This window comes from Poeciliopsis prolifica, unplaced genomic scaffold (genome assembly GCF_027474105.1).
Source record: "Poeciliopsis prolifica strain line A6 unplaced genomic scaffold, Auburn_PproV2 SCAFFOLD045, whole genome shotgun sequence".
Taxonomy (NCBI): Eukaryota; Metazoa; Chordata; class Actinopteri; order Cyprinodontiformes; family Poeciliidae; genus Poeciliopsis; species Poeciliopsis prolifica.
The window spans coordinates 1,900,046-1,926,487 of record NW_026562420.1 but is presented as its reverse complement, the minus strand read 5'-3'; the positions used below and the strand labels follow the sequence as shown (position 1 = coordinate 1,926,487).

The 26,442-nt window shown below is 41.1% G+C and overlaps 3 protein-coding genes across 13 annotated transcripts in view; 2 read left to right on the top strand and 1 right to left on the bottom strand.

The window, feature by feature from the left end:
• The window catches only part of LOC129376857 (LIM and calponin homology domains-containing protein 1-like), a 32,589-nt gene extending 22,711 nt beyond the window's left edge, over positions 1-9,878 (top strand). For 8 of the 10 annotated variants that reach the window (XM_055056473.1, XM_055056472.1, XM_055056470.1 and 5 more), the window contains 14 exons: positions 1,151-1,280; positions 1,367-1,524; positions 2,319-2,940; positions 3,725-4,018; positions 4,756-4,846; positions 4,937-4,962; positions 5,161-5,274; positions 6,317-6,409; positions 6,515-6,722; positions 6,814-6,913; positions 7,384-7,470; positions 7,556-7,664; positions 7,918-8,020; positions 8,700-9,878. In XM_055056473.1, coding sequence (XP_054912448.1) covers positions 1,151-1,280; positions 1,367-1,524; positions 2,319-2,940; positions 3,725-4,018; positions 4,756-4,846; positions 4,937-4,962; positions 5,161-5,274; positions 6,317-6,409; positions 6,515-6,722; positions 6,814-6,913; positions 7,384-7,470; positions 7,556-7,664; positions 7,918-8,020; positions 8,700-8,725 — 2,161 coding nt within the window. In that variant the 3' untranslated portion in view covers positions 8,726-9,878. The remainder of the gene's footprint in view (positions 1-1,150; positions 1,281-1,366; positions 1,525-2,318; positions 2,941-3,724; positions 4,019-4,755; positions 4,847-4,936; positions 4,963-5,160; positions 5,275-6,316; positions 6,410-6,514; positions 6,723-6,813; positions 6,914-7,383; positions 7,471-7,555; positions 7,665-7,917; positions 8,021-8,699) is intronic. The other 2 variants (XM_055056467.1, XM_055056469.1) reach the window with 2 other exon arrangements.
• Positions 9,879-10,275: 397 nt separating this feature from the next.
• On the top strand, positions 10,276-20,738 carry tmem192 (transmembrane protein 192). Of its 2 annotated transcripts, none has more exons than XM_055056667.1 (6): positions 10,276-10,394; positions 11,461-11,613; positions 11,699-11,960; positions 12,858-12,980; positions 19,485-19,590; positions 20,209-20,738. In XM_055056667.1, the coding sequence occupies exons 1-6, from the start codon at positions 10,365-10,367 to the stop codon at positions 20,321-20,323; spliced, it is 789 nt and encodes a 262-aa protein (XP_054912642.1). In that variant the 5' UTR covers positions 10,276-10,364; the 3' UTR covers positions 20,324-20,738. The 2 variants fall into 2 exon arrangements, with proteins under 2 accessions (XP_054912642.1, XP_054912641.1); XM_055056666.1 differs by having other exon boundaries at positions 11,458-11,613.
• Positions 20,739-21,637: 899 nt separating this feature from the next.
• apela (apelin receptor early endogenous ligand) lies at positions 21,638-25,413 on the bottom strand. Its single transcript, XM_055056611.1, has 3 exons — positions 25,128-25,413; positions 22,736-22,825; positions 21,638-22,112 (listed from the first exon to the last, which is right to left on the bottom strand). The coding sequence occupies exons 1-2, from the start codon at positions 25,201-25,203 to the stop codon at positions 22,737-22,739; spliced, it is 165 nt and encodes a 54-aa protein (XP_054912586.1). The 5' UTR covers positions 25,204-25,413; the 3' UTR covers positions 21,638-22,112; position 22,736.
• Positions 25,414-26,442: the final 1,029 nt, after the last annotated feature.

The following is a 26,442-nucleotide window of genomic DNA, read 5'->3' as shown; positions in this document are numbered from 1 at the left end:
CAAAGACTGTTTGCCATACCCAAATGTCCTCGAACCAACCTGTTCACATCTCACTGTGCATTTCTACCGCTGGCCACAATATTTGATTCATTTATTCAAAACACAAGATCTGTAGTAATTTTTCTCAAATTTCTTGTGCAAATACCTTGGAACTTTTCAGCATGAGATAGACGCTTGTTTAAGTCAGTAATTCCTTATAACTGAAATTATTTGCTAATGGAAAAAAACCCACTGTCATTTCAATTTGTGCAATTTTACGGTTAATGGAAACCCAGCTAGAGACAGTTGGACAGGGGTTTCTCAACTGTTTTAATATGCTGAATTTAAAAATTGCATTGGTTTTGCAATTTTTCTGGACTATGGCGCAACATGAGCATCAAAATGCATGACTTGTTCTCACTTGTGGATCAATTTCTGGAGAATCTGGACGTATAAGTGATGAACAAAAGGAGCGATTCCATCAGGACAGAAAAGAGACAGAGAATTTTACACAATGTAATGTTCAATTTACCTGTACTTACCCTCATTAGTGCTTATTATTCAATTTACAAAAATCCAAGTTTGTAGCATTTATTTTATACAATATGTTAGAAAACGTTTTTTTTTCTCCTAAAACCTTTTTTGGATGAGAAATATTAATGGAAATGAACTGATAATATCACAAAAATGTCAAATTCATTCTGCATATCAGATTTCTCTGACATTAGAATAAAAACCTGAACTGATTGAGAAAAATGGACGTAATTTTCAGATTAAGCTGTGGAAAATAGTCCTAATTCAGTTGAAAAAAACGTAGACAACTTCCAAATAAAATTTTTTTGCAACTCAGTGCTTTATACATTTATAAACCTGAAGCTGATTCTGATTATTAGGTTGAAATAAATAAATTGCTTCAAATATGTTGTGCTGTTATGTTTTGTTTTTGTTTTTTGTTTTTTTGGTGGGGGAGTGGGGGTGGGTTTGCCTGTTGTTTCTGTTGTTCAGTACCATTTTTTGTTTTGCCTGCTGCTTTTCAAGTATGGACTGCATATCGTTTGTCATTGCACGCCACACATCGCTCCAAACTGTGTGCAACACAAGAAAAACCAACACGTGTGACTTTTTTCAGACTAAATCCTCAGTGTTTTTTGCTTTTATTTTCCATTTCCAGGAGTGTCAGTATGGGAGACATGGCCAACGAAGACGAGGCAGGACACTTCCCTTCGCTGAGCCCGTCGCGATATGAACGCATGCACCAGCAGTACAACGCTTTCGTGGAAGAGGAGGACCACTGGCAGGATGTGAGGCTCTTCTTGTCCTGAAACGGCGAGCGTCAGGTAGCGATCGGCAGACTGAAACTGACGGACGATGTGAACTTTTCTCTCAGGACCTGGCCCGCTGGAAGAACCGCCGCCGCAGCGCATCACAGGAGCTGATTAAAAAGGAGGAGGAGAGAAAGAGGATGGAGAAGAGGATGAAGGGGAACGAAGTGGACGGCAATAAAAGGAAGAGCATTAAGACTTACAAGGAGATCGTGGAGGAGAAGTAAGTGTAAGATAGTTTTACCTTAAACAAGAGAGGAGCACATTTACAGCCAGATTTGGGTAGCAACTGGTTACATTTACTTGTGTAACACTTTGAAAAAACTGTACATTCAAGAGTAGCTTTACTACACTGTACCTTTTACTCTTACTTTAGTAAAATTACTGGATCCACTGTGAGTAACTGCAGTGAATAAAGAAAAAACAAAAAATGTATTCTGTAATCTAATTTTTTAAGCTTCACTTAATGTTCTAATCTTATTCTCTCTTCAAAAACATTGCTGGATTGTTGCCTTGATTCATTCATGTATATTTGAGAAATTCTTTAATCTCCATGGTAACCATGCAAGTGGGCAAAAGGCCTATGTGGATATAGCACCACCTTTGAGGACAAAGCTCCTCTTCAGAGCTGGAGTTTCCAATCAACTCCTTTAGACTAGCCAAAGGCAATTAGCAAACAGCTGGTGGAGCTGAACATCTGCTGAGCTCATTATAGGAGCTGCTTCTCAGTGCAACGCTGGTAAAAAAAACTTTGCTAAACAGTTAATAGAGGAGCCAAGTTGTGATGACTTCCTGAAGGGCGAGTCTCAGAAGGAGTAGGAGTTTCTTAAAGAGACAGAGACCCAGTTTCAAGGCTTTAAATCACAAAATAAGAAAATGTGTAAGTCTTATTTTATATATACAGAATTTTTATAACATCTGAAGAAGTAGGGACATGATTGTGCTATAAAATGACAGTATGTTCCTGGAAAACACATAATAGTCTCCCTTTAAATTGTCTTGGTTCCTGTTTTTCAGAGAACGCAGGGAAGCTGAGTTGTGTGAAGCATACAGACAGGCAGCGACTCCAGAGGAGGCAGCTTTGGTTTTACAGCGCTATGCCCTCCGTTTCACCATCAGCGATGCAACACTGGACAGCCTGAAGCTGCCCAGAAGCACTAACAAATCTAACCAGTTCCTGAACCAGACAGAGCAGGAGCACAGCCAGACGTCAGGCACCGATGACTCAGGGAGGCTGGAGCATCCAGACCAGCAGGACATAGACGGTCTCACCGAACAGGAACACTGTGGACAGACAGAGGACAGTCATGAAAAACATCAGTCTGGTGTGAACCTCAGCAGCTCTTCTGCACCAGATGTTCTTCAACTCAAAGACACAAACTCACACAGTGAGAAGCTCCAGTCGGAGCACCTTCCTGAGCCCCCGTCCCCCCTGACAGACCTTCGTGATGAGAATAAGAATCAGCCAGACCCAGGAGCCCCCCAGTCCCCCACTCAACCTGCTGTTGCACCTCAACTCAAACACAAACTCCCCTCCCTTCCATCTGCACCCTCCAGACCGCTCCCCCTGCTGGCGGCCAAACCCTACTGCCCACCCAGGTGTTCTCCTCCTGAACACAAACATGTGGAGGTGCAACAGGTAGGAGCTCTGCATTTCTGTCGTCTCATCCTGTGAGTCTCAGGACTGTGGCGATATGTTTTTGACATAAAAATGAGATGCTCGTAAATTACTTTCATGCCTTTTTCACCCTAAATACAAGACTGATTCTGCACAATTCAACAGAAAACCAAAAATGTTGGTTAGGAAAACGATTTCAGCATCATTGAAGGCCATCAGTTTTCTGATTTTGATAAGATTCTGACAACAATTTTATTTTTCACCAAGTCCCGCAGAACATCCAGATCAACTAAATGATAGAATATTTAAATGATTAGATGGATTTACAGCACGACTGGACACTAAATCGATAACAATATACATCTCAGAGATGTAGGCAGAAGACAGGCTCTCACATTGAGCTAAGCAAGGCTGGAGGCATCAGCTAACTCACTCACTCAACCACTTGTTGAGTAACTTGTGCGGCAGCAGTTTCAGGTTTTGCTACTGTGCTTCATAACTGCTTAAAAGTAAAAAACATGGAGTGAAAACTGGATAAAACAGAAAAGGTTTGGCAGAATTTCAGATATTTAAAACACAAATATAATCAGTAATTATCAATATTAATAGTTATAAATAAAGACCTTAAACCTGGAAGCTTTGGTTCAACATTTATTATTTGTCAGAAAAGAAAAAATTACATTTTTAATAACCTGAAACGAACATGTGTTTTTATATAATTTTAGCATAAAATTAGCTGCTTATTTAAAAGCCTGCACCAAAGATGTACTGTGTAAATGCTAACTGCTGTTCTGTTTCCTGTCAGCTGGACGGTTTGGTCCGGCTGAACGGAGAAACGGCTGAGGACTTTGCTTCCCTTCCGAATCCGCTACAGGAAAACCCAGCTGTTTCCTCCCAGCACATGCAGGAACCGGATCCCCCAGAGGATAGCGCAGAGCAGCCGGAACCTCCACTGACCGAAAGGCCAGCCGCGACTTCAGGCTCCGCCATCAGCTCCCTGATCGCAGGCCGAAACTGCATCATCACCACCACCATCGTGACAGAACTTACAAAGACCCAGGTGGAGCCGCTCCACCCGGACGTCCAGGATGACGCTCAGGTAGTTTCATAATCACGCTTTTTCTACAGTTTTATAATTTAAAGTAGATTGTTGATTGTTGAAATGAGCAAAACGTTTAAATTCCTTGATGTAAGGAAAGAAAAACAGAATGAATACTGAGGAGGCGGAATACTTTCCAGCCTCTTGTAGGCTCAGCTGTTTCCTCCACCACTTAGTTAGCTTTCAACTTCAGTATGTTAAAATGCGAGAAACTGTACAGAAGAGAACATAGAGCTGTTATATCACTTTAATTTCTTCCCTGGGAGGGTTTGTCATGAGAAGCAGGTGTCTGCTTTCTATTTGGATATTTTGACAGACATTTACATGAACAGAAAACGGCAACCTCAACAAGAACAGCACATTGAAAAGATCACCACAATGGTCAGGAAGTGTTTCAGAATGACAGTGTGTCAGGGCCATGGTAGATGGGGGAAAAATGGAGGAGTACATTTCTGCCAGAAAATACTCAAATAAGGACATTTGATTTTCAAAAGTTGAAAAACTCTGAAATTTTGAGATTATTCTCAAAAATGTTATGCTGAAAAATGTGGGACAAATTTTTGTAAAAATTCTGAATTTTTTTGGTGGAAATTTACTCTTTATTTCATGTACAATGGACTTAATGCACTGTCATAGTTCTAGTCTTTCACTGTTGTTGCTTCACTTTCTGATAGAGGTAAATACCTGGAGACAGTCTTTTGGCTTTAATAGCTTTTTTTTTTTAATGTAACCCTCAGGATGGAGCCACTGAGACGCCAGTAGAGAAAGGGGATCCTCAGCTTGTCCAATCACCCAGCAGTTTACCAGAATACTCTCCCAGTGTCTCTGGTAAATCTTTTCTTCTCTGTCAGCCACCTTGAAAACTTTGTACTGTTTCCTCCAGCAGTCAGGATGTTTAACATGTTCGTCTTTCTACAGAGGGACTGGAGGAGAGCAGTGTGACTGTAAGTATCTCTACATTTTCAGCTAGTTTCTTCCTTTCTGTTTCTCCTCCATCTCAGATTTGACCCCATCCTGACCTTTTGTCTCCAGTGGTCGCTGTAGTCAGACTTGTGTCCTCACCTTTCCTCTCTTTCTGTCCCTTTTGCTTCGTATACATGTGTTTTTTTGTGTTGGTGTGCTTGTTGATCGGGTCTGGTCAGATTGAGACCCCCATGTTGAACTTGGCTAAACGTGTTAATCACTGGGTCTGGGACCCCAATGAGGAGCGTAAGCGCTTGGAAAGCTGGCAGCAGGAGCAGGAGCGCCTCCTACAGGTACTGCAGCGTGAGGAGAGAAACGATGTTCTGGATGGATCTGTCAAAACTCATATTGGACTTTTAGTTGAGCTGTTTTCTAGGGTGCAGTGATTATAATTTTTGACTTTTAGACATCTGAGTTTCAAAACCTAAACATTTTTGAATTTCCAAGTCATTTCTAGAAAATTTCTAAGTTTATTTCTTACAAATTTTAAACTTTTAGAGCCAAGAAATGTCCTTGTTCATTCTCGACAATATATGAGCTTAATCTTATTTTTCACAAATTTTCAACCTTTTGAGTTTAAAGATTTACAATTCTTTTACTAGAAAATTTTTGGTTTTTGGCAAAACTTTACTCCTGTTTTTTTTCTATAACTCTAAGACGTCATCGCACAATACATATATATCACGATATAAAACAAATAACTGTTTTTGTCTGTCTTTAATGTTTCCATGCACTCTATATAAATTGCAGCTAACGCTACTTTGTCACTGAATCATTTGGGTCCTTCTCATCAAAGATGTTATTTGTTTTTTTGGGGCGAGGGGTTCTTGTTCTTTTGAACTTATTTTCTTTTTATAGTCATGTATGTTTTGTTTTGTATAATCTGAGGTCTTTCGCTAAAGTTGCGTAAACATTAGCCCAGGGCCAGCCCAAGTCATAAGCAGCCGCTAAGGGGCCCCATCAGTGGAACTGATTTACTTATTTCAGTAATAATTTCTATGTTATTATAATATAAACACAATTTCACTATGAACTGATTTGTTTTTACAACAATATATATTTGATAATGTATGTAGAAATTGGGCCTTGTACGTGTTGGAGAAAACCAGTCGAATCTATTCAGTTCAGTTCTTATTTGAAAAATGCATCAATGTTACTTGTTGGATCATTACTGCATCCTAGAAAAACAGCTGTTTATATATTGGAAAGCTCACCGAGATGAACATGTCCATGACAAGTGGATCAGAACTGTATATCTGTGTGATACATTTGTGTGTGTGAGTGAGTGAGTGTTCGCCTTTGATTATTGTGAACATAAACTGTGTCTGTCATCAGGAACAATACCAGAAAGAACAAGAGAAGCTGAAGAAAGAGTGGGAGAAGGCCCAGCTGGAGGTGGAGGAGGAGGAGAGGAAGCACAATGAAGAGGTGGGAGCACATGGATGGAGACGCTGGAAGCAAAAATTGTTTTCTTCTTGGTCGGTTTATTATATATTTTCCTCTTTCTGTTCTCCGTCTGTGTTATTTGTCCAGGAAAGACGAATTTTAGAAGAGACCGTAGCCCCTCTCAGTCCCTCGGCCTCAGTGCAGAGGCAGCTGGAGCGCACGGCCGCAGCGCCATTTTCTGCCGAGGAAAACAACAACGCCGCAGTCAGAGGAAACGTGTCTCTGCAGCAGAACGGACAGAAAATCCACACAGGAAGTGAGGACCAGCACGCATCGAAGCTTCATTTTTTCCAGGGTGAGAGTGAAGCACACACGCTCAGGACTATGTCCACGTGTTTATGTGAGTCGCGGTGAGCGGGAGACATGATGATGTGTGTTTCTGCTAGATACTGGATGTGATGAACAGCTGCCACAGAAGCAGGAAATGTGGAAGACGTCATCTCTGGACCGCAGCCCTCAGACCAACCAGACGCAAAATGTCAAAAGGTAAACATAAACATGATAAATGCAGATTCATCATGTTAAATGATAAAACACTATTATTACACAATCATGTAATAGTGTTTGCCTCAAGTCATGGTGAACATGAAGTGCACCCTCTCTGAGTTTATCACAGTATTTACCAGATTGTAAAGTACCAGATTGTAAAATAATTAACATGAAACCATTTAGTGAACAATGTAAATAATTTCAACGCTGTTGCCATGTAGCCATACTAAGAAATCTATGTAAAAATCACATGAGTTCAGACCATGATTTAATATCTTGTGCAGCAATAACTATGTTACTGGTTCATGGTTTCATTTATTATCCTTAAAAGCAGAGCAAATATCCTGAAATCTTTAAGAAAGATCTATGAAATACATGCACAGAAAATACAAGAAGCTGAACTTGGTGGTTCAGAGTCGTCAAAGACTGAATGTGACAAAACCTCCTGCTTTCCAAATGTAATTCAGATCAGGATCACATGATGCTGTAGCAGGTAACCAGGATGACGCTGTAGCAGGTAACCCTTCAGCACCTCAGCCTGCGTCTCCCAGCAGGTAAATAATGTTCACACACCGACACGTGAAGACGTCCAGGCGTCAGCAGGTCAAGCCCGCCGTTTTCTTCCTGTGATTGTTTCAGGTGTGTCAGTGGGAAGCGACTTTGTTCGGGCTGCTCCAAACCTCTGGGAAGAGGAGCTGCTATGATCATTGATACTCTGGGCCTGTTTTTCCACATGCAGTGTTTTAAGGTGTGTTTCATACCATTGTTCTCAGCAGGTCCAAATGGACAGTGGTAGGGATAGAGAGGGTGATTGGATTAAGCCTAAATTTGCTCCTAAAAACTACATTTTGAAGAGCTTGAAAGCCTTTTGATCACTAGTCAACAGATACAGTCTGGACGCTTTGCTTCTTGAACTGAAATTGGATTTAGCCTTGCAGGAAAAATGTTTGACTTGGTCATCCAAGAAGAAGATGAAAAATAAAAAATATCTAATCTTTCAGTGTGGCGTATGCAAAGGGCAACTGGGTGACGCAACAGCAGGGACCGACGTCAGGATTCGGAACGGACTGCTGAGCTGTTATGAGTGCTACATTGCATCCCGAGGTGGGAAAACATTTGCATTGATCACACACACACACACACACACACACTGGTATCAGCACTTTGACTTTTGGTTTCGGAGGAAAAAAATCACTTCAAAAATGTATTAACAATATAGTAAAGTATGATCAAATCCAGTAGCTGTATATGTGTTTGATGAGATGCAGCTCAGCCTTCATTGTTTGACTAAATGTTACCATCGCACTATGAGAGCAGAATCATTTAGAATGTGTGGTGACATCACAGAAAACAAACAATTTAACTTCAAAATTAATAAATGCAGTCTCATCTGACTGACTCCTTACAAGTTTGATAAACTGAAAATCTAATATTTAGATGAAATGTATGAGGCTGGAATAAAAATTATTGCTTCAACAGCAGCTGGATTGTAAACTTGTTTTTTTTTCTCCTTTGAGTTTTGAAAGGAAATAGATTTGTACTTTCAGATTTTTTGGCAAACTCTTTCTTGAAAGTTTTTTTTTTTAAGGTTTTATTCTATCAGTGAAACAGCACCTTTAATCAAATACTACTTGAATTGTCAGATACTCCCTCTAGAGGCACGACTAGAAAAACATGACGTCATGTTTTTCAATCCATTCAGATTTGAAATTTACATCCTCTTGCTGCAGACAACAGTACAGAAACAAAACTTCTGATTTTTTTTGTTTTTGTTTTTGTGCAGGCAGAGGTCAGCCCACTCCTCTTTAAGAACCACGTGATTAACTGGAACTACAACACTGGAGGCACTGATGGGATAAACTCCAGTCCTGTAACCATGAGTCTGGCTGTTGGGGAAAAGCCTGGAAGCTCTGGAATATTTAGTTTTTACTCTGAATTGCACAAACAACAGACTCTTTTTGCTTTGTTTTATTTTTTAACTGGACTGAACCTCTTGACAACGTACTTTTGATGTACTTCTTAACTGTATACATGTAAACGCCTGTTTTTAATGTGACTGGCATTGATGTATTCATGGGGGAAACAAGCACATTTAGGGGTTTGTACATCTATGCCTGAACTTTCCTTCGTTACATGCTAAACCCTTAAGCTGAACATTAAATGTTGGCTCCTTAAATCCTGCTTTTGGACTGATCCGACTCCATTATTTCCAAATGTGATGCAAGGTGATTCAAATTGAATAACCTAAAGTAGCTTGATGATTGTAATGCCTTACTTCTAACTTTTAACACATGATTTTGGTTTTGTGTTTACAGTTTTGCATGATGAAAACATATATAAGTTATCGTGGTGTTTTCTCGGGAGGACAGTGAGCCTTTAGTTTTGTTTTGACACCATTCTAAACATTTTAAAGTTTTACAATCCTTTTTAACTTACAGAAACTGCTCTTCGAATTTCATTTGACAAAAATGGCTCTGCATGTTAGTGTTGAATAATCACTCACAGTATTTTCCCGTTTTTGATGTTTTAGCTTCACTTTCTTCCCAGACTGCATCTGAATCAGTGCCTTACGTAACGAATGCAATGACGAGGTGTTGTACACTCAGTTGGACCTTTGGGTCTAGGCACAATGTGTGTGAGTGGGTGCATGCCTGATATAGAACTGTTGTGTGTGTGATTTGATTCAAAGTACAGTTACATACCAGCAAATAATGTCTGAAGAACCACCACTTCCCCAAATAACCCACTCTACTTAGTGACATGAAGTTAATTATTTTCTGGCGAATGAAAATGTCCTGAAACTTCTTCTATTTTGTCTAAGCGCTGCCTCTCCACAGATTTATTCTTTCCTCTGTCTCACCTTGGTGTAACCACCTCACAGCCATGTTGGCCCTTGGTGCAACAAAGCTCTGATTGTCTTTTATAACAAGTGTATGTTTATCAATAAAACAGTTTCATCTGGTGTGTTTTTGTCTACTTTCCTTCATTTTGTTGGACCTAGTGACTTTACAGTAGTAGTGACTTTACAGTAGTTGTGTAGAGAAGTGAAAAAGGCTTATATTAATGCAGTGAAATAAGTTTTCACTTTGTGTCACGTTGGCTTTCACGTCCTCTGACTGAGGGCGACCTGTCTGTCTCCAGCAAGACATTTCGGGCGAGAGGCGGGGGACACCCTGGACAGATCGCCAGGGCAACACAGGACAAACAAACATGTACGCACACACTAAGACCTAAAGAGATTTTAGAGAAACCAATTAATATGATTTGTATGTATATAGTCGTAGTTAGTGTTTTTTGTTTGTTTTTGTTGAGTCATATAGTCCCACTCCTTACCTGTTGGTGGCGGTAATGCTTTTCCCACCGCCAATAAAAATCAGGAAGAAGTACGTTACCCGCAGATGTGTGTTTTTGGTCTGTTTCATGATCTTTCACATACTCTAATAATCTCATGGAGTCAGCGAGACCTGCTCTTCATACAGTAAGTAACCTGTCGTTTTACGGTAACTGGTTGCCATGTTAACGGCTAGCTGTCGTCAGATATCCTCAGAGCTCGTTAGCTAGTCCGACCTGTCAGTTGTAAACATCAGGGTTAATTTTAGCCTCTTTGAGGCATTAAGTTTTCATAAACTCTCCATGTTTACAGTCTGGAAGAACCCACAAGGTTCTATAACCCACTTTCTTTGTCGTTTATCTGTCATTTCCGGCTCATTTTTAAGGCTAATGTCGAGGTTAAATCTTTACTAGCGCCTTTAACCTAATATCAGTCTGAATAAGTTCAGTCTTACTCAGACACACAGTCATATATTTCCCTTGATCTGATTATTAGAGCGCTCAACTAACAAAAAGATCAAATTCAGTTTCTCAGAAAAATGTCCATCCAAGTGTCCAAATCAGAAATGTCAGTGGACTGGAAAGATTGTCAGTTTGCAGAATATGGACTTAATACGAGATTGGTGCTCCTTCAGCATCAATGAATGCAAACTATAGTTTTATCATTATTGTGAAGCAAAGCCAGAATCAGGCGGAGATTCATAAAACATGAGCTGTGCGCAGAGCCAGTAGTAAATGTTGATCAAGATAACTCTTTGAAATCAGGATCAGGAGGATCAAAGAAGTTTCTACATTCTGGGGATTATTGGGAAGACATGACATGAAGTCAGAAATGCCCACAAAGGCTTTAATGACTATAATGTCAGTGTTTGATTGGCCAGGTCACTCACCAGGCCTCAATCTACAGATCTGTAGATAAGGAGGAAGATCAGAGATACCAGAACCAACAATGCAGACAATCTGAATGCTGCAGTTAAAGGGGTGGTAATCTGTAGGTGTCATTTTGTAGCACAATCAAGTGACTGTATTAAATACTGTATATAGAGGCCATTAGTCTTGAACACAGCTGTCTGGGGTTTGATTCCCAACCTTGTGACTGCATGACTTCTTCCTTCACACTGAAAAATAAAGGCAATGAGTGCCCCCAAAAACCTTTAAAGTAAAAGAGGACAAAAGCATTTTTTCTTGACCAAGATGGCATCCTCCTCCAGCAGGCAGGCTCGTCAGCAGACATGACGCTGAGCACAGAGGAGGACTCTCTGGTGGACGGGCCTCTGATCTCTGCTGATGCCCTCCAGTCTGCCATGAGGAGAGAGTTTCAGTCTGTGCCAACAGCCTGTCCTGCTGGTTTCCTGTCTCTAATGCACGTACGTTAAGCGCACATTTAACATTGCCGTTACAAGAGTCCTCATCTTAAACCTCTTTCAGCGTCTGTTCTCTCGGTGTCCTCAGGTTGTGTACGTGGTGCTGTCGTTGTGTGTGGGCGTGCTGTGCGTGCTGAAGTTCGGCCAGGAGGAGGTGTGCTTGCGTATTTTGGGCAGCGTGCAGGGCGACAGCGTCATCGTGTTCGGGAAGGTGTTCCTGTGGATGCTGATGCTGCTGCTCACCGTCTGGATGCACCACCACCACAGCCGCGTCCGCAGCCGGGGATACCTGAGCTTCTACAGACGGACACAGAGGCTCAAGCAGCTGCCGCTCGTCATACATTCAACAGGTGGGATTGGCACACAGCTCTCTGTAGCTGCGTTTTCATTACAGGTGTGAGCAAATCTTTGTCTATGATATGCTGATGTCGAAAAACCACAATTTTGCTATTTGCTACAATAACTAAGAAACTGAATTAAAATTACACGTGGATAAGCTTGTTCTTGAAATAAGTCATTAGAAATCATGAGAGATGTAAAACAGCTTAGTAAGATATATTCATAACTCAGCCATGGCGCTAGCACCCATCATCTATCAGCCAAACAGAGGAGACGTCTAATAGTAACATCCAGCTGTTGATCACTTGTCTAGTGTGAAGAGAAAAAAGTGTTTCCATTGCAGCTGTACCAAATACAGCACATCTTTTTCCATACAGTTGGGAAACCACCTCATTCTGGTGCAAAGTCTTTTTATCCAGTTTGAGTTGTTGAAATTTGCATGTTTACATTGAGTTTAGTTTTGTAATTTCAAGTTCCACAATTCTATGGTTAATGGAAACACTGATGGTGCTTTCACACTAATGAAGACGTTTCTTTTTTTTGTTTTTTTACAATACAACCACTATTCTCACTGTAATATTTCTACATTGGTATTTTATGTAGTGCAGACCAACAGAACATCACATAAAATTGGGAAGCGTAATAAAAGTTATGAAAGATGTAAAAATTTTTATAAATAAATAAAATCTAAACTTGCACTATATCCATCCATCCATTTTCTTATACCCTAATCCCACTGGGATCCGGAGGGGTGCTGGTGCCTAACTCCAGGGGTCAACGGGCGAGAGATGGGGTCACTCTTGACAGGTCGCCAGTCCATCTCAATATATGAATGTTTATAATTTTCTGTAAAGGGTAAGTTTCTCCACAAGATGGCAGTAAAGCTCTTGTGTTTCTTTGTGTGCCAGGTAATGTTCTGCTGCTGCTGCTCCTGGCTCTGAGGTTACCGCAGATGATCCACGTCTCTGTGATGCTCAGCATTCTGGGTGTTGAAGTTCTAGTGGCCGTGCCATTCCTCCTTTACTACACAGGTAAACTCTTGACCAACTCTTGCTTAATGTGGTTCGCAGGACTCTCATGTTAAGATTTAAACTTAGCTTTTTGCCAAGAAGACAAACTGAGGTGAAGACTGCAAATTTACCAATTAGAAAATTATATATTCAAGGATTTTACATCTGAAGCAGGACATGAGACGCATCCCTCCACCACATCTTTAAGTTTCCATCGATTCTGCTAAAAGAATCATTTTCTTTGTGGCTGTGCATAAAGATTCACTTTAAAGCTGGTTAGTTCTGAGGTTTTATGTTCTGGTTCCTGATAAGTTAGGAGTTCTCTCAGATCTGAATGGATCAGAGAAAAACTCCAAATAAGTAAAAAGCCAAATTTATAAAGAAAGTTCAAATAAATACAAAATGGCTTCTTGAATACAAAGAAGTAATGTTGACTCGAGACTTTTGCTTTCTCTTGCACAATTTTTCTTTCGGAAATAATCAACAGTAAACATAATGTCTACATTCACATCTTTGAACGACAAAAAAAAAAAAAAAAAAAAAAAGTCGAAACCACAGCTTTTATCCCAGAATTGTACCTTCTAATGATTATTTTGTCGTCTTGTTGAGTGTTATAATAAGTGATTCATTCAGAGACAGCTTGGCTGTATCTACCCACACAGTGTCATTTCTTCTGGCTTTCCTTCATATAACCCAACCATACGCTACTTATGTACAGTAACATTAGCTTATCATCAGCTTTCATCAGAAATGCAGAGAAAGATGAATAATAATAAAAATGCTCAAGTATATTTAGTGTAAATTGTAGGGTAAAGAGTGAGAAGTTGTTTCCATCGACCATATAATTTGGTGATTTCATATTAAGAAAATAATTTCACTCAATGGAAACGCAGCAATTTCCATAATAAGTTTTGGCACCAGGATGAAATGTTTTTTTTTTATTTTGTTTTTTTAATACATGTCAAACTTGGTTTATGTTGCAAAAACACAATGGAAACAGTTTTTTCACATCACATTAGTCATAGGCAGAAACCTGGAAGAAGATGACAGGATGATGGTGCAGCTTTTTCATCATTGACTTATTTATTCACATGTGATTTTAATTGCGTTTCTTATTTAATTGAAACACCACACATGCAAAATGTTGTTCTTTCAACCTTAACAGAATGTAGACAAAGTTTTGCGTACATTCATGGAAATGCATCTACAAACAGCAGACAATGATTAGATAATGGAAACATGCTGCTCGGGTTCTTATATGAAGTTTACGCCATAACAGTGTTTCTGTTATGACCTGCTATTTTTGTTAATTGATTCTAAAATCAAGGTATTTGTCTGCATTTTACATGTGTCAGTTGTTGTACTTGAGGTCACCTATAAAAAGACCAACGCAGAAAAATGATCAGATCCCTCTACAGAGACACACCTCGCAGATCACATTAGGCCCAATCACACACACACACACACACACACACACACACACACACACACGCACACACTTCCCCCACTCTATCTGAGCATGTTTGCATCACAATACCCACCCTGCCTTTCTAAGACTCAGCAGCATGACAATCAGCCATTCAGCTCCAGCTCCATCCTTTGCTGATTCTTTGCTTCTATCACAAACACCCGGCAAAGTCTTCAGGATTATTCCCAAACCGGTCCAACCCATCCAGTTATCTTTTCTGTTTTTGTCTCCACTAGAAATCTAAAACGAGTTAGTTGCATTTAGTTAGCTTCACTGCAAAAAGACAAGATCTCACCCAGTACTTTAGTCTAGTTTCTAGTGCAAATGTCTTGGTACACCTGATAGAAGACAAAACTAATTTACAAGTAACTTTTCAGTAAAATGTAGGAGCTTGTTTTAAGTTAATAACTCCTTCATATTGATGAAAAATACTAGTTCCATTGTCAAAGTATTTCACTTAGAACGTGACATTTTCCCCATGTTATAAATGAAGCAATCTGTCATTGAAACGTCTTCAGCAAATCAGAACGGGCAGAATTACACTTGAAATGACAAACATCTACAGAAAAAAAAAAATTTAAAGTTAGATTTGTTTTTGTTTTGTAAAGTTTGCATTAAATCTTTCAGAGGAAATTTAGGGTATCCCTAAGCCTGCTAGCAGACGGCTCCTAGCCGTTCTTGTCTGTTGGTGTCGCCTCAGAAGCAGAGGACATGGATCCCCCAGCCTGAAAGCTCAGTCAGCTCCGGGCCCCGCCCACCATTCACACACAGATTTAAAAGAGAAAGGCAGAGTGCTCTGCTAATACACATCAGCATTTTTAATTTGTTTCTTAAAAAAAGGGAATTTTATTGGCACCGTTTGTTGTTCACTAGTTGATTCACGGTCACTAGAATCAAACCAGGCGATTTTAAAAGCGTCCTTGATGACTGAGCGTATTCCAAACCCGAAGCAAGTTGGCAACTCTGAAGTGAACACAGTGGTCCAACAACCAGGTCCAGACATTTTTCTGCTCCATGGCCAATGAGACGGCACTTTGTTATTTAGACTGAACCCACATTGAGGTGGTTGTAATGGTGGACCAAGTGAGTCAGGTAGAACCGAGCACTGACGATAAAAAATGGTGCTAGTCGTACTAGCTAATGTGGGCAGCCATGTTTGATTGATCAGAGCTCTGTGGCAGGTATAAAGCTGGAGTATGTAACTTTTACAAAAAAAATTTCATAAAATTATCACCATCTAATGACAGTTTAATATGATCAGATCCCTTTAGGGTCATCTGTGAAAAGATGGATCTGCTCTACCTCCTCCCTGTGCTTTTGTTGTCTGAAGAAATGAACAGCATATGATCAAAAACAACTAATCAGGAGCAGGAAAAGGGGCTTATTGCTGTTAATCAACTTGAGTATGCATTGTTAATGTGTTAATGGTGGAGAAACAACTGACATGACAGAAAAACTGTATATCTGTCATAATCTGTGACTATGCTAACTTGGCTTATCATTCTAGATTATCATTCTAGATTATCATTCTAGCCTTCTGTACGCACCCCTGAGCAGCGCGTACACGTGATTGATGGTGCTGAAACATTCCTTCATGTTGTGATTGATTGTTTCTGAGCAACTTATTTGTTAAGATGGCAGCAGAACCATAAGGAAAGGCAGAGACGCTCAATTTTTATTTTATTACATTTTTTTGTACACAGATTATCCGTTTCACACTTTCACGACGTAATGAAGGCATAAGAAAAGTAAAATATGCAAAAAAGAAGAAGTACATTCTTCTATAAGTTACATACTGCTGATCTTTGTTCATAATATTCTCTAAGGACTTCCTTCCTGGAACAGCTGTATTCATACAGAGATGAAATGTCATGCAGCCGTTTGCAGTTTAATGAAATGGCTGCACTGTGTGTTACTTTCAATTAACGTAACAATTACAATGTACCTGTTGAAAAGTCATTAAAAGGTGTATGTCAGAGGCTGTCACATGAAAAGAGTCTCAAGAGATATTTAGAGTTAAATTTAAACATCTTATGTTAATTGAACATAAAGTTAAAGTAACTCCGTCCTACATGAACCGTGTTCACGTTCTATGTGAACCTTATCATCGTTCTAACAATCAGTATTAGAACGATTCAGGATTTTCAGGTAACGTCTCACCTTTCAGCTTTTCTTTTGGCCGTCTAATGGGGAAACTGCTTCTGAATATGATGGATCAGAGGATGTTGCTATCGAAGAGTCTGGATTGAAAGAATATCCATATTGAAGGTTTGTTTAGCCGCTGAAGAGCGCAGATGCCCAGGGGAGAAACCGGCCGACCACGGAGGGAAGATAAGAGACACGAGGATTTAATGTAGCCAAAGGGGAGCGCTCTCCCCCCCACCACCCACCCAGGTATTGTCCCTGTGTTTACAGGGCAGCTGATCCAGTCTGGTGTTCCTCTGGGGTGTGTTTGTGTTTGACAGTCACATTCCAGCTGAGATCAGGCCGGTCCAGCATGGTCAGACCATGCAGTGTTTCCTAGTTGCTCACGCTGACACCAGCAGATGGAGAGTCGGGGTGACTCCAGCGGTTCCTCCATGGACGCCTGCAGCTATGGAGTCCACACAGGAAGGCCTCGTTCAGCGGCTCTTTGAAGTGCGTGCTGATTGTTTGAGCTCCTCTGTATGTTTCTGCCTCTCATTTTAATGTGAATGCACTCTGCTCTATGCAGCTGCATGCACATCAAAGCCTTCAAAGGACTCCACTTAGAGCACATCCTTTTGTTCTGCCAGAGCTGGAGTTAATGTTAGCCCTGCAGGGCACATGGCACCAGCAAGGATGCTGATACCTGCAGCATAACCTCACATAGTTGATTCATTTCTTCTTGGCATAAAGACTTTCTGGTAATTTTTTAAAGTATTGTGTGTTTTCCAGACACAAAGTACCATTTTATGGTACAATCAAGTAACTATTTTACCCTCAGTTGTTATGAAAATGCTGGGTATATTAAATTATACTCTTAAAGAATTTAGACTTTGTAATACAACACCTTGAAATTGGACCTCTGTCTCTTTATAAATTAAGCCTTCAGGAAGTCATCAAAACATGGCTCCTCTATTAGCCCTTTAACAACCTTTTTACCAGTGTTTCACTCAGAAGTAGTTCAAAAAATGAGCTCAGCAGATGTCCAGTTTCACCAGGCGTTTGCTAATTGCTGCTGGCTAGTCTGAAGGAGCTGAGTAGTGGAGGGAAGGGCTGCTCTGAGGCAGAAGCTCTGAAACTGCAGCTCTGAGTTAGCAAACGCCTGGTGGAACTGTTCATCCGCTCACCGGTGAATGAGCTGCTTCCCAGTGAAACGCTGCTAAAAACCTGGTTAAAGTGGATTAATCGGAAGACGAGCAAAGACTTTAGACAGTTTAGAGTCTGAACTGATTTAATATCCACACAGGCTCAGAGAAAAAAAATCACGTCTGAATGTCCAACGTGTCAAACCCGGAAGCAGACGACCACACCGGGCCTCTCTCCATAACGAAACCTCAGGCCCCGCCCTCCTCCACCACAACGCTCCCGTTTATTACCGCCCAGCAGCACTGGGCTCCTTTGTCTCCTCTTTAAACTCGTGTGGTGCCGTTAGCTGTTAGCACTTCTTCTCTGTTATCACCTGGAAGTGTGCACTTCCAGGAGGGTGATCGAGGCTTCAGATGAGAGCAGTCTGAGTGCGTCTCGCCACGCGAGACTCTCTGTCAGGAAGGCGTGAAATGTGCCACCTCTGCCACACCGCCTGCTCCGGCCAGCCGTCCGTCACTCTGCGCTCGCCTTTCTGGGTTTAAATCTGCTGTGACAGTGTTTATTTTGTAGACAGACTGCATTGTTAGTCCACTAAAGGCATTAGTGTAGAAATGAAAGCTGCAAAAATATACAGTTTTTAAATAATCAGCTGTGTGGATTTTGGAGGAGAGGAGAGGCAGCGGCATTGAAACTCTGTGAAGATTCTCTGTTTAATAATGTCCAACGACTACCAGCTGCAGAAACCTTTAATGAAAGCACAGGGCTGAAACTTGACGTTTATTATCTGTCACTAATTGTATTTCCGTTACAAAGGTGCACAAAACATTGTCAATATTCTGCTAATGTCAAAAAAACACATGTTCACAATTTAAATTACATGTTGATAAAGTTTGTTCACACAGTTATTTAAAAACTTTCCGCACCATAATCCTCCAACCACTTCCTGTCATCTTCTTCTTTGTGGTTTTTGCCATTGGTAACATCCGGTTGTGGATCATGTGACTCGTGTGATGCGAACAAAACGTTTCCTTTGTAGTTTTGCTTTGCATATTAAGCCAATTTCGATTTAATCCCCCAAAAAGTAATAAACAGGTACAGTTTAAATAAGACAAAACTACGTAAAAGTCATTTCTTTTTGTCCACTTAATGGAATATCTTGCTAAAAAGTTTATTTATTTTGGATATTTAAAATGGTGTCTCATCTTGCTTTACATTTTTGTGTCTTCTTCATGTGTTTTCAGTCTCATCCCTCTCTGTTGCTCATCATTTATGAGCTAAATTATAAATAAATAACTCCATTACCCATCCTTCCATGTTCTCTACCTAATCTCTGCTTCTCAGCATTCTTTCTCTCCCTCATGTACTTGCCTACTGCAGCTTCTTTTACACAAACACACACACACACCCGCACACACGCACACACACACACACACACATGCCCACGCACACACACACGCACACGCAGATTTAGGACCTCATTATGCAGTAATGTGAAGTATTTCTTTATATTGTGTGGATGCTCTGAAGCTGAACTGTTCAGGTAAAGATAAGGTTCTGTTTCCTCTGGCTAATCACTCTGGAGTCACATTATCTCGGTTCCCGGCAGCGCTGGCGTGTGCTTGCACTTTTGTGAATTCTGATTTTTTTATTTCTGTGGTCAATGGAAGCACAGCTATTAATGTTCTACATTTACTCAGACTACAACCTTAAGCCTCTAAATGTGTTGCTGTCTGTGTGTGTGTGTGGGTGTGTGTGTGTGTGGGTGTGTGTGTGTGTGTGTTTTGTAGTCAGGGTAATGCAATTCAACAGACAGCGAGCTGCACCAGACGTGAGCCAAGAGGAGCATTCACACACCTACAGCGTCACAAGCCTGCCGACCGAGACCGGCTTCAGGTAAACCACATACACACACACACAGACACACACACACACACAGACACACACACCACAAAATCAGGTCATTTAACTGGGGGGGATTTTCATTCAGCAAATTCAGTTTCAACCAAAGTTACTCTAGTTCACTAAATAACAAAACAAAAAACACAAACTGAAATTGGTTGGAGTTTGACAAGAACTGACTGAGGAGTACTTTCTATAGTTGAGACAAGTCAAAACACACTCACACTAGGTCAGGTCATTTTATAAATATAAAGACAACAATTGAAATAACAGAAAATAATGCAAATTGTAGAGTTGAAGGAGAAGAAAGTAGCAGGTTGAGGGAAAAGTGGTCAGTTTGTCCTACAGCCGCTTTAGCCTGCAGCAGCAGAGACTGATCTGTCTCTGATCCAGAGACAGATCAGTGAGGACGAGGTGCTGTGATGGCGGAGGGGTCAAGTACAACCCACATATGGAGGCCTTAGTCCTGTCGCAGATTCGATTCCCGGACTGGTGACCCCTGCCACATGTCTCCCACTTCTCTCATTGCCCACTTTCCTGTCAATTCACTATCAAATAAAAGCCACTTGAGCCAATAAAACTGAATCTCTGCATGTCCTGCGTGTGTCTCAGAGGCTCGTCCGGTCTGGAGGAGGTGGTGGAGAAGCAGGCCGACCTCATAGAGTACCTGAAACGGCACAACACGTTACTGAGCAAGAGGCTGCTCAACCTCACCGCTCAGCACTGAGCTCACCCTGCTGATGAAAACCTCCAGCTCTCAGGAGGAAGAGTGCTCACCGCTCTGAGAGGAGATAAAGTGGAGCAAACACACCTGTTCACACACACTGAGCCGGGCGGCTCCACCGCCAAGGCCTCCGCACCTCAGATGGACTGATAACACTGAAGGAGGAGGAGGAAGATGTAAGGTGAACGGAGGAGATGGAGTCATGGGTCACAGCTCTGAGGTGAGAGAGGTTTTTATCTCACCGACCTCTGACCTCCAGTCTGTTCCTCTGACAGCAGCAGAGCAGTAAGAGCATCTGCACAAACACAGAGAGGTTATCATCTACCTGGGTCAACATGTACTGTTTATTGATCGCATTAATTTTCTTACATGTTTTGTCGTTAATTCTGTGAATCAATAAAGTCTTTAATTTTTCTTACTTCGTTTCATCTTAACGACCTTTAGATCAGCTGCAGCAGCAATAGCAGGACTATTGTGCATCATATGTTCAGTTTAAACTTATGCTAACTTGGAGGTCTTCACTGTCTGCGTCTCCATTGAAACGAGCAATTTGTAATGGACACATGCATACAATACAAATACATATTTTAATTCCATTTTTAAGTGAGAAAATAAACATTTCATTTCCAAAAATAACAGCATTCCTGACTGTACTTTATCATTTGTAACATAGCATGCGCCTGCTAAAAATATTTTTTTAATATGAACATGAGATATTTTTATTTCATTTTGGGTTTTTTTCCAGAATTTGAATTTGGTGAGGCTAAAAATATTCCACTTCAGGAGTTCTGGGTAAAATACTTTTAAATATTTCCTTTTTTATCTGAAATGTCAAATATATTTTATGTTTTGTTTTTTTTTGTTTTTTAGTTTTGGAAAAGAGTTCTTTCAGCAACTGTTTACTCCAGTCAACAATTACTTTTAAAAATTGATTCTTGGCGATTAATCCAACTGATTCAGTCATATTTTAACGCAGATCTCAGGCGGGACAATCTGTCCATTGGTCCACTGTGAACCATGAACTCCACAAATCCAACCGTGACAGGTGGTGGTGGCAGCATCATGCTGAGGGGACGTTCGTCTTCCGCAGTCAGCTTCTCCTCCCAACAGACATAAACTCATAGCCAGAACTGCAATGGAGCGGTGTGTATTGGACCTCAGCAATGCCTGGAGATGGCCTAGTCAAAGTTCAAACTTGATTCCAGTTGAGAATCTGCGGAAAGACTAGAAAACTGATCTTTCCAGATGATCACCATCTAACCTGAGTTGTTTTTTTTCTTGTTGTTGTTGAAAGAAAAATGGCCAAAGTAAAAACGATACAACTGCACATTCTTTTTATTAAACAGGTGGAAAAGTTTCTCAGTCACCAGCTGAAGTGCAACATGGACACACACATTATAAACAGATTTGTTCAGTCTCTTTGGTCTGCAGCGTTTCTGCTAAAAACTGAACATTCTTCGTGATAAATCTTCTCTCTCTCCTGGTTGTAAAATGTGACTCCAGGATGAAGCTCCACGTCTCTGAAGTCACATCTGTGAGCGCTGTGCCGCGCCGCACCGCGCCGCTGTCAGCTTTTATGGTTTACACTCTGTCCTGAATGAACAGTTTTTCATCTTGAGTCTCGAGGAGAGGCTGGCTTTGAAGTTCTCCCTTTGGCGGGGCGTCATGGCTGCTTCTGAGTGGCGTTTCATGGATTCCTCTCCTCCACCTCCTGCGTCCGCCTGTCTTGACTGATCCATCCACGCCGCCGAGGATCACATCCATCCGCACTCCACTGAGGGGTTTCCTTGGCCTGGGATGGAAAAAACACTTTGTTTAATGTGCTGCTCAGACGACTTCAGAGAAAACGAGCAGAAATCGCCTCTCTAGTGTTAAAGCATTCCTCCTCATCATTATCTGGATTTATGCCTCAACCTTTTCCTCCACGCTCCCTTGTTCTGCGTGAACCCACTGCTGCTGATCACAGCCGCCCTGCTAACTGCCTGGTCTGGAACGCAGCTTTGTTCCAGGCACCATGCAGCTTCACTGCAAAAACACAAAATCTTACCAAGTGTTTTTATTCTAGTTTCTTGCTCAACTCTCTTAGCACCTTTGCAATAAGACAAAACTGACTCACAAGTACATTTTCAGCTGAAGTGCATACATTAATATTAAGTCCTAATGTTAATGAAAAGGCATTTGTTCCTTTGGCAGATTATTTCACTTACAACATCAGTGAATCTGACAAAGGCACAGATATTTTCTTCATCAATATTAAGAAAATACTGACTTAAAATGAGGTCGTATTTATTGCTGAAAAGTTAATTGTGAGTCAGTTCTGTCTTAAAATATTTGCACTTTCAACTCGACTAAAATGACTCAGTAAGATGTTGCGTTTTCGCAGTGAAGCAGCTGCTTCACAGAAACACGGCTCACCTCAGGGGAACGGGACTCTGGAGTGAAGAGGGATGCAGCGTCTGTTTGGACAGTGGTGTCTGTGGTATTTTCTCCTCAGGTTCAGAAAGTCTGAAACAGACAAGATAATATTTAAAATACACCAACACATGACATGGACAAGCTGGACCCGTTCGCTGCTAGTTAAGGCTGTTCAGACATTTAATCCTGCAAATAATCCAGAGGCTGCCCAGTTGGGTTCCATAATTTTTGATACCTCATTGTAAATATTATAGATACAATTTTATTTTAGCTCTCCTGCAGTCTTAGCACAACACTCAGCTCTTATGAAATTTTCTTTTAGAAATATAATAACTTTCTATAAACAGCTCCATATGCTACTCTATACGTAGCATAATTGTAAAAGCATTTGCCTCATGCTTCCCAAGTCCTATGGTGTGTTCCATCAGACCGTCAGTTCCCAAAACCACACACTCAAATTTAAAAAACAAAAAACTTGCAAACTCCCATGCCGGGTAAGTTCAACCCCACCTGACCGAGCACAGGTTAAAAAGCTTGTGGGGCTCAATGGACCCCGTCTCTTAATTGAACCCCATTTTGAACTTCTGTTCTCACCATTTTTACTACCTGAGAGTCAGTTTTAGCAAGCATAGCAGTTTTTCCGCCCCATCACAAATATAAGTCTGATTATTTTCTGAGCATATTTTTGTGAAGAATTGGCAGCAACATTGATTCTTTATTTATTTTGAGCTAAAATTCTTGTAAATTATTCTTTTCACCTATTACTTTAGTCTAACAACCTGGAAGTTGAAAACGTGAGTTTTAATTGTAATTATGCTTGCAAAGTTGATTTTACATAAATAGCAAGAACGTTTTTGGCTAATGACATCATTTTATTTTTTATTTTTTTTATGTAATTAACAAAATTCTGCCTCAAAGCTCAACCTGTATGTCCCCACTGTCCGGAAGGAATTTGAACAAAATGCAAGATTTTTTACGAAAACTAAAATTTTCAGAAAAATTTTTGTTTTTTATGAAAAAAAAACTAACTTTTGTTATTTTATTATTTGTAAACAAATAAAATGAAATAGTTTGAAGTGGAACTAAAATGCTACAAGGCGACAAAAAAGCCCTAAATTCAGTAAAATAAGACTTACAAATGTTTCTGCTGCTTGCATCAACACTTCCACGGAACACTTTCTTTCAAAATGTCCAGGGATATTTATCGGTTTCCGGTGGTCAGGTCCTAAATGTAACTACACCATAAACGTGATCCCTCGCGGACACGCGCAGCTGTTTTACTGCGTGGAGTCATTCAGCAGCAGCAGAGCAGCGCGCGAGAGAAAGACACCAAACACGTGATTATTTCTGAACGTCCCCAATAAATCCTCTCTGGCCCCGCGGTTCAGAGGCCGCAGGAGGCCGAGCCCAGGAAGAGGGAGGTCCGCAGCTGGATGACTTTATGACCCCCCGCCTCCTCCAGGAGAAGCGCCTGAAGCCGCGGCTCCACACCTGGCCCTGCTGCACCGTCTACACGGCGCTTTCACACCCTGATTAACAAAAGCCGGAGGGGCCAGACCGCGTCGCTGTGCGATTCGCCGGCGGCCATCTTCCACCCTTCCTCCATCATCATCATCATCATCACTTGAACCCCGACCGCCATATCTCCCCCTGAACTGCGCAGCCGCAGCTGGTGGTCTGCAGGAAACAAGTTCATTATGATATTCATGTTTTATTTTTAGTTTACAGGATCTGAACATATGTGACCGTCTGAGATGGATTAACAGACTCAAAACTGGTCTTCATTTGCGTTTCCTCAAAAAATAAATAAATAAAGATTTAAAGATTTCACTGATCGCAAACTATTTAAATAAATAAGTTACAGAGCAGACAGAATTTAAACTGGTCTGGTTTCTTCCTGCATTAGCCCGTTAGTGTTAGCCGAGTCCATGCTAACTTAAACCTCCCGCTAACAGCCAGAAAATGATTTTTGGCAGAAAAGTAAACGTATTTAGGTATGTTTCATTATCTGTTCAGAAACATTAATATTATTATTATTATTATTAAATTGAACTGGGTATTTTTCACTGGTCTTTAAGCTGAAAACTGCTGTTTCAGTTGCTGGTTTTAACATTTTGTTCAGCTTTTGTTTAATAATGTTTAGCTAAAGGCTAAACAAACTTTATCTATTTATTGGAGGATGTATTAATGACTAAATTCATTTTTCTCAAATCAGTTTTTACATCATTCTCAAATTTGTCATCTCAAAGCTGAATGTAAATCAAGCTGTTTGCTTTTGAGGGTCCAGCAAAGTGACTGAGTAAATATTACAGTGAGCCTGGTAGTTTAGGGTTAGGTTTGAGGGTGGGGTTGTGGGTTAGGTGGGGTCAAGGGTCGCTGTGTAGAGTCTTACCTGGTCTGACTGAAAACACAGGAGCCACAAACGCCGTGAGCAGCACCAACAAGTACAGCAAGTTGAAAACCTTCATGGCTGAGCTGCTGCTTTGAAAATGTTCCAAAAATTTGGAAACTTTCTCTGGTTCTGGTTCTGCTACTGGATGGACTGACGATGCTCCGTCTTCTTGCCCTCCCCCAACTTGTTTCTAGTCCAGCAAACAGAGAGAAGCCATCAACTGCGAGCCGGTCCTTCCTGGAACTTGTCAGCAGCTCCCAGTAGGATCTGTGGGTCCAGCCAGTGTGAGGTTGTCTCAAAGTGACCAAGGTAACATCTCCCCCCTTCTGTTTTATGCAGCCCTTCAGAGGGAGGGGTACACCCTGACAACACCCCCCCTCTCCAGAGCCCCTCCTCTCTCTACTTTTGACTCACACACTCTGAGGGGCTGCACATATTGACCCCACATGTAGAGAGTAATTCCAGTGCCAGGAAGCCCCCCCACTCTCCCACCCGGTTCCCTCAGTCCACACAGGCTGCTGCTGCGTTTTGCATCTTGACTGATTGATTTGTTCAAGGAGAGCGGAAGAGGCAGGCAGAGAGGATTTATCACCGCAGCCGATTCAGACGCTGGAGCTGAGAGTAGCAGGTCTTTCGTGAACCAGATCCCTGCGGTCGTCCCCTGCCCCCGCATTAATGAGGAACCACATCTGGGGTTGGGTGTTGCTCTTTGACCGGAGGGGGGGGTGCTGTTGGCCTTTTGCATCCAACGTTTAGGAGGCCAAACGCCTGAAATTCAGACATCTTTTGCACAAGCCAATTAGCCAACGAAGACTTACTGTCTGTCTCTCTGATGTCTCCAACCGTCTGCTGGCTGGACACTGAATCAGATTCATCTTTGTTGTCACTGTTGCAATAAGGACTTTGGTACTTCTCAATGGCAGCATGATAAATTAAAAAATTTACATGAATACTTACAAAATACAATCGAAAGGTCAGTTATTAGGCGATAGTTCACTCGCTTAAATTTTCTGCCATTTCCAAACAATACAATTCCATATAGCTGCAGTATGTAACTTTTATAAAACAATCACTTTATGACACATTTGTCAAAACTCACTGTCGTGTCAGCTTGGTAGGAAACTGATAATCAGTTAAAATCTTGATCTCTTCGGCCTTCTCCTTTGCTAATTAGAAACAACCAATCACAGCCAGGAGGCGGGTCTTAGCGCTGTCGGTCACTGTCTCTTGTGTGCTGCTCGTTCTCCCTCCCCTGCTTTCTGCTAGTTAATGCAGCTGCTGAAGATGACGGATAGAGATTTTCTGTAATGGTGAG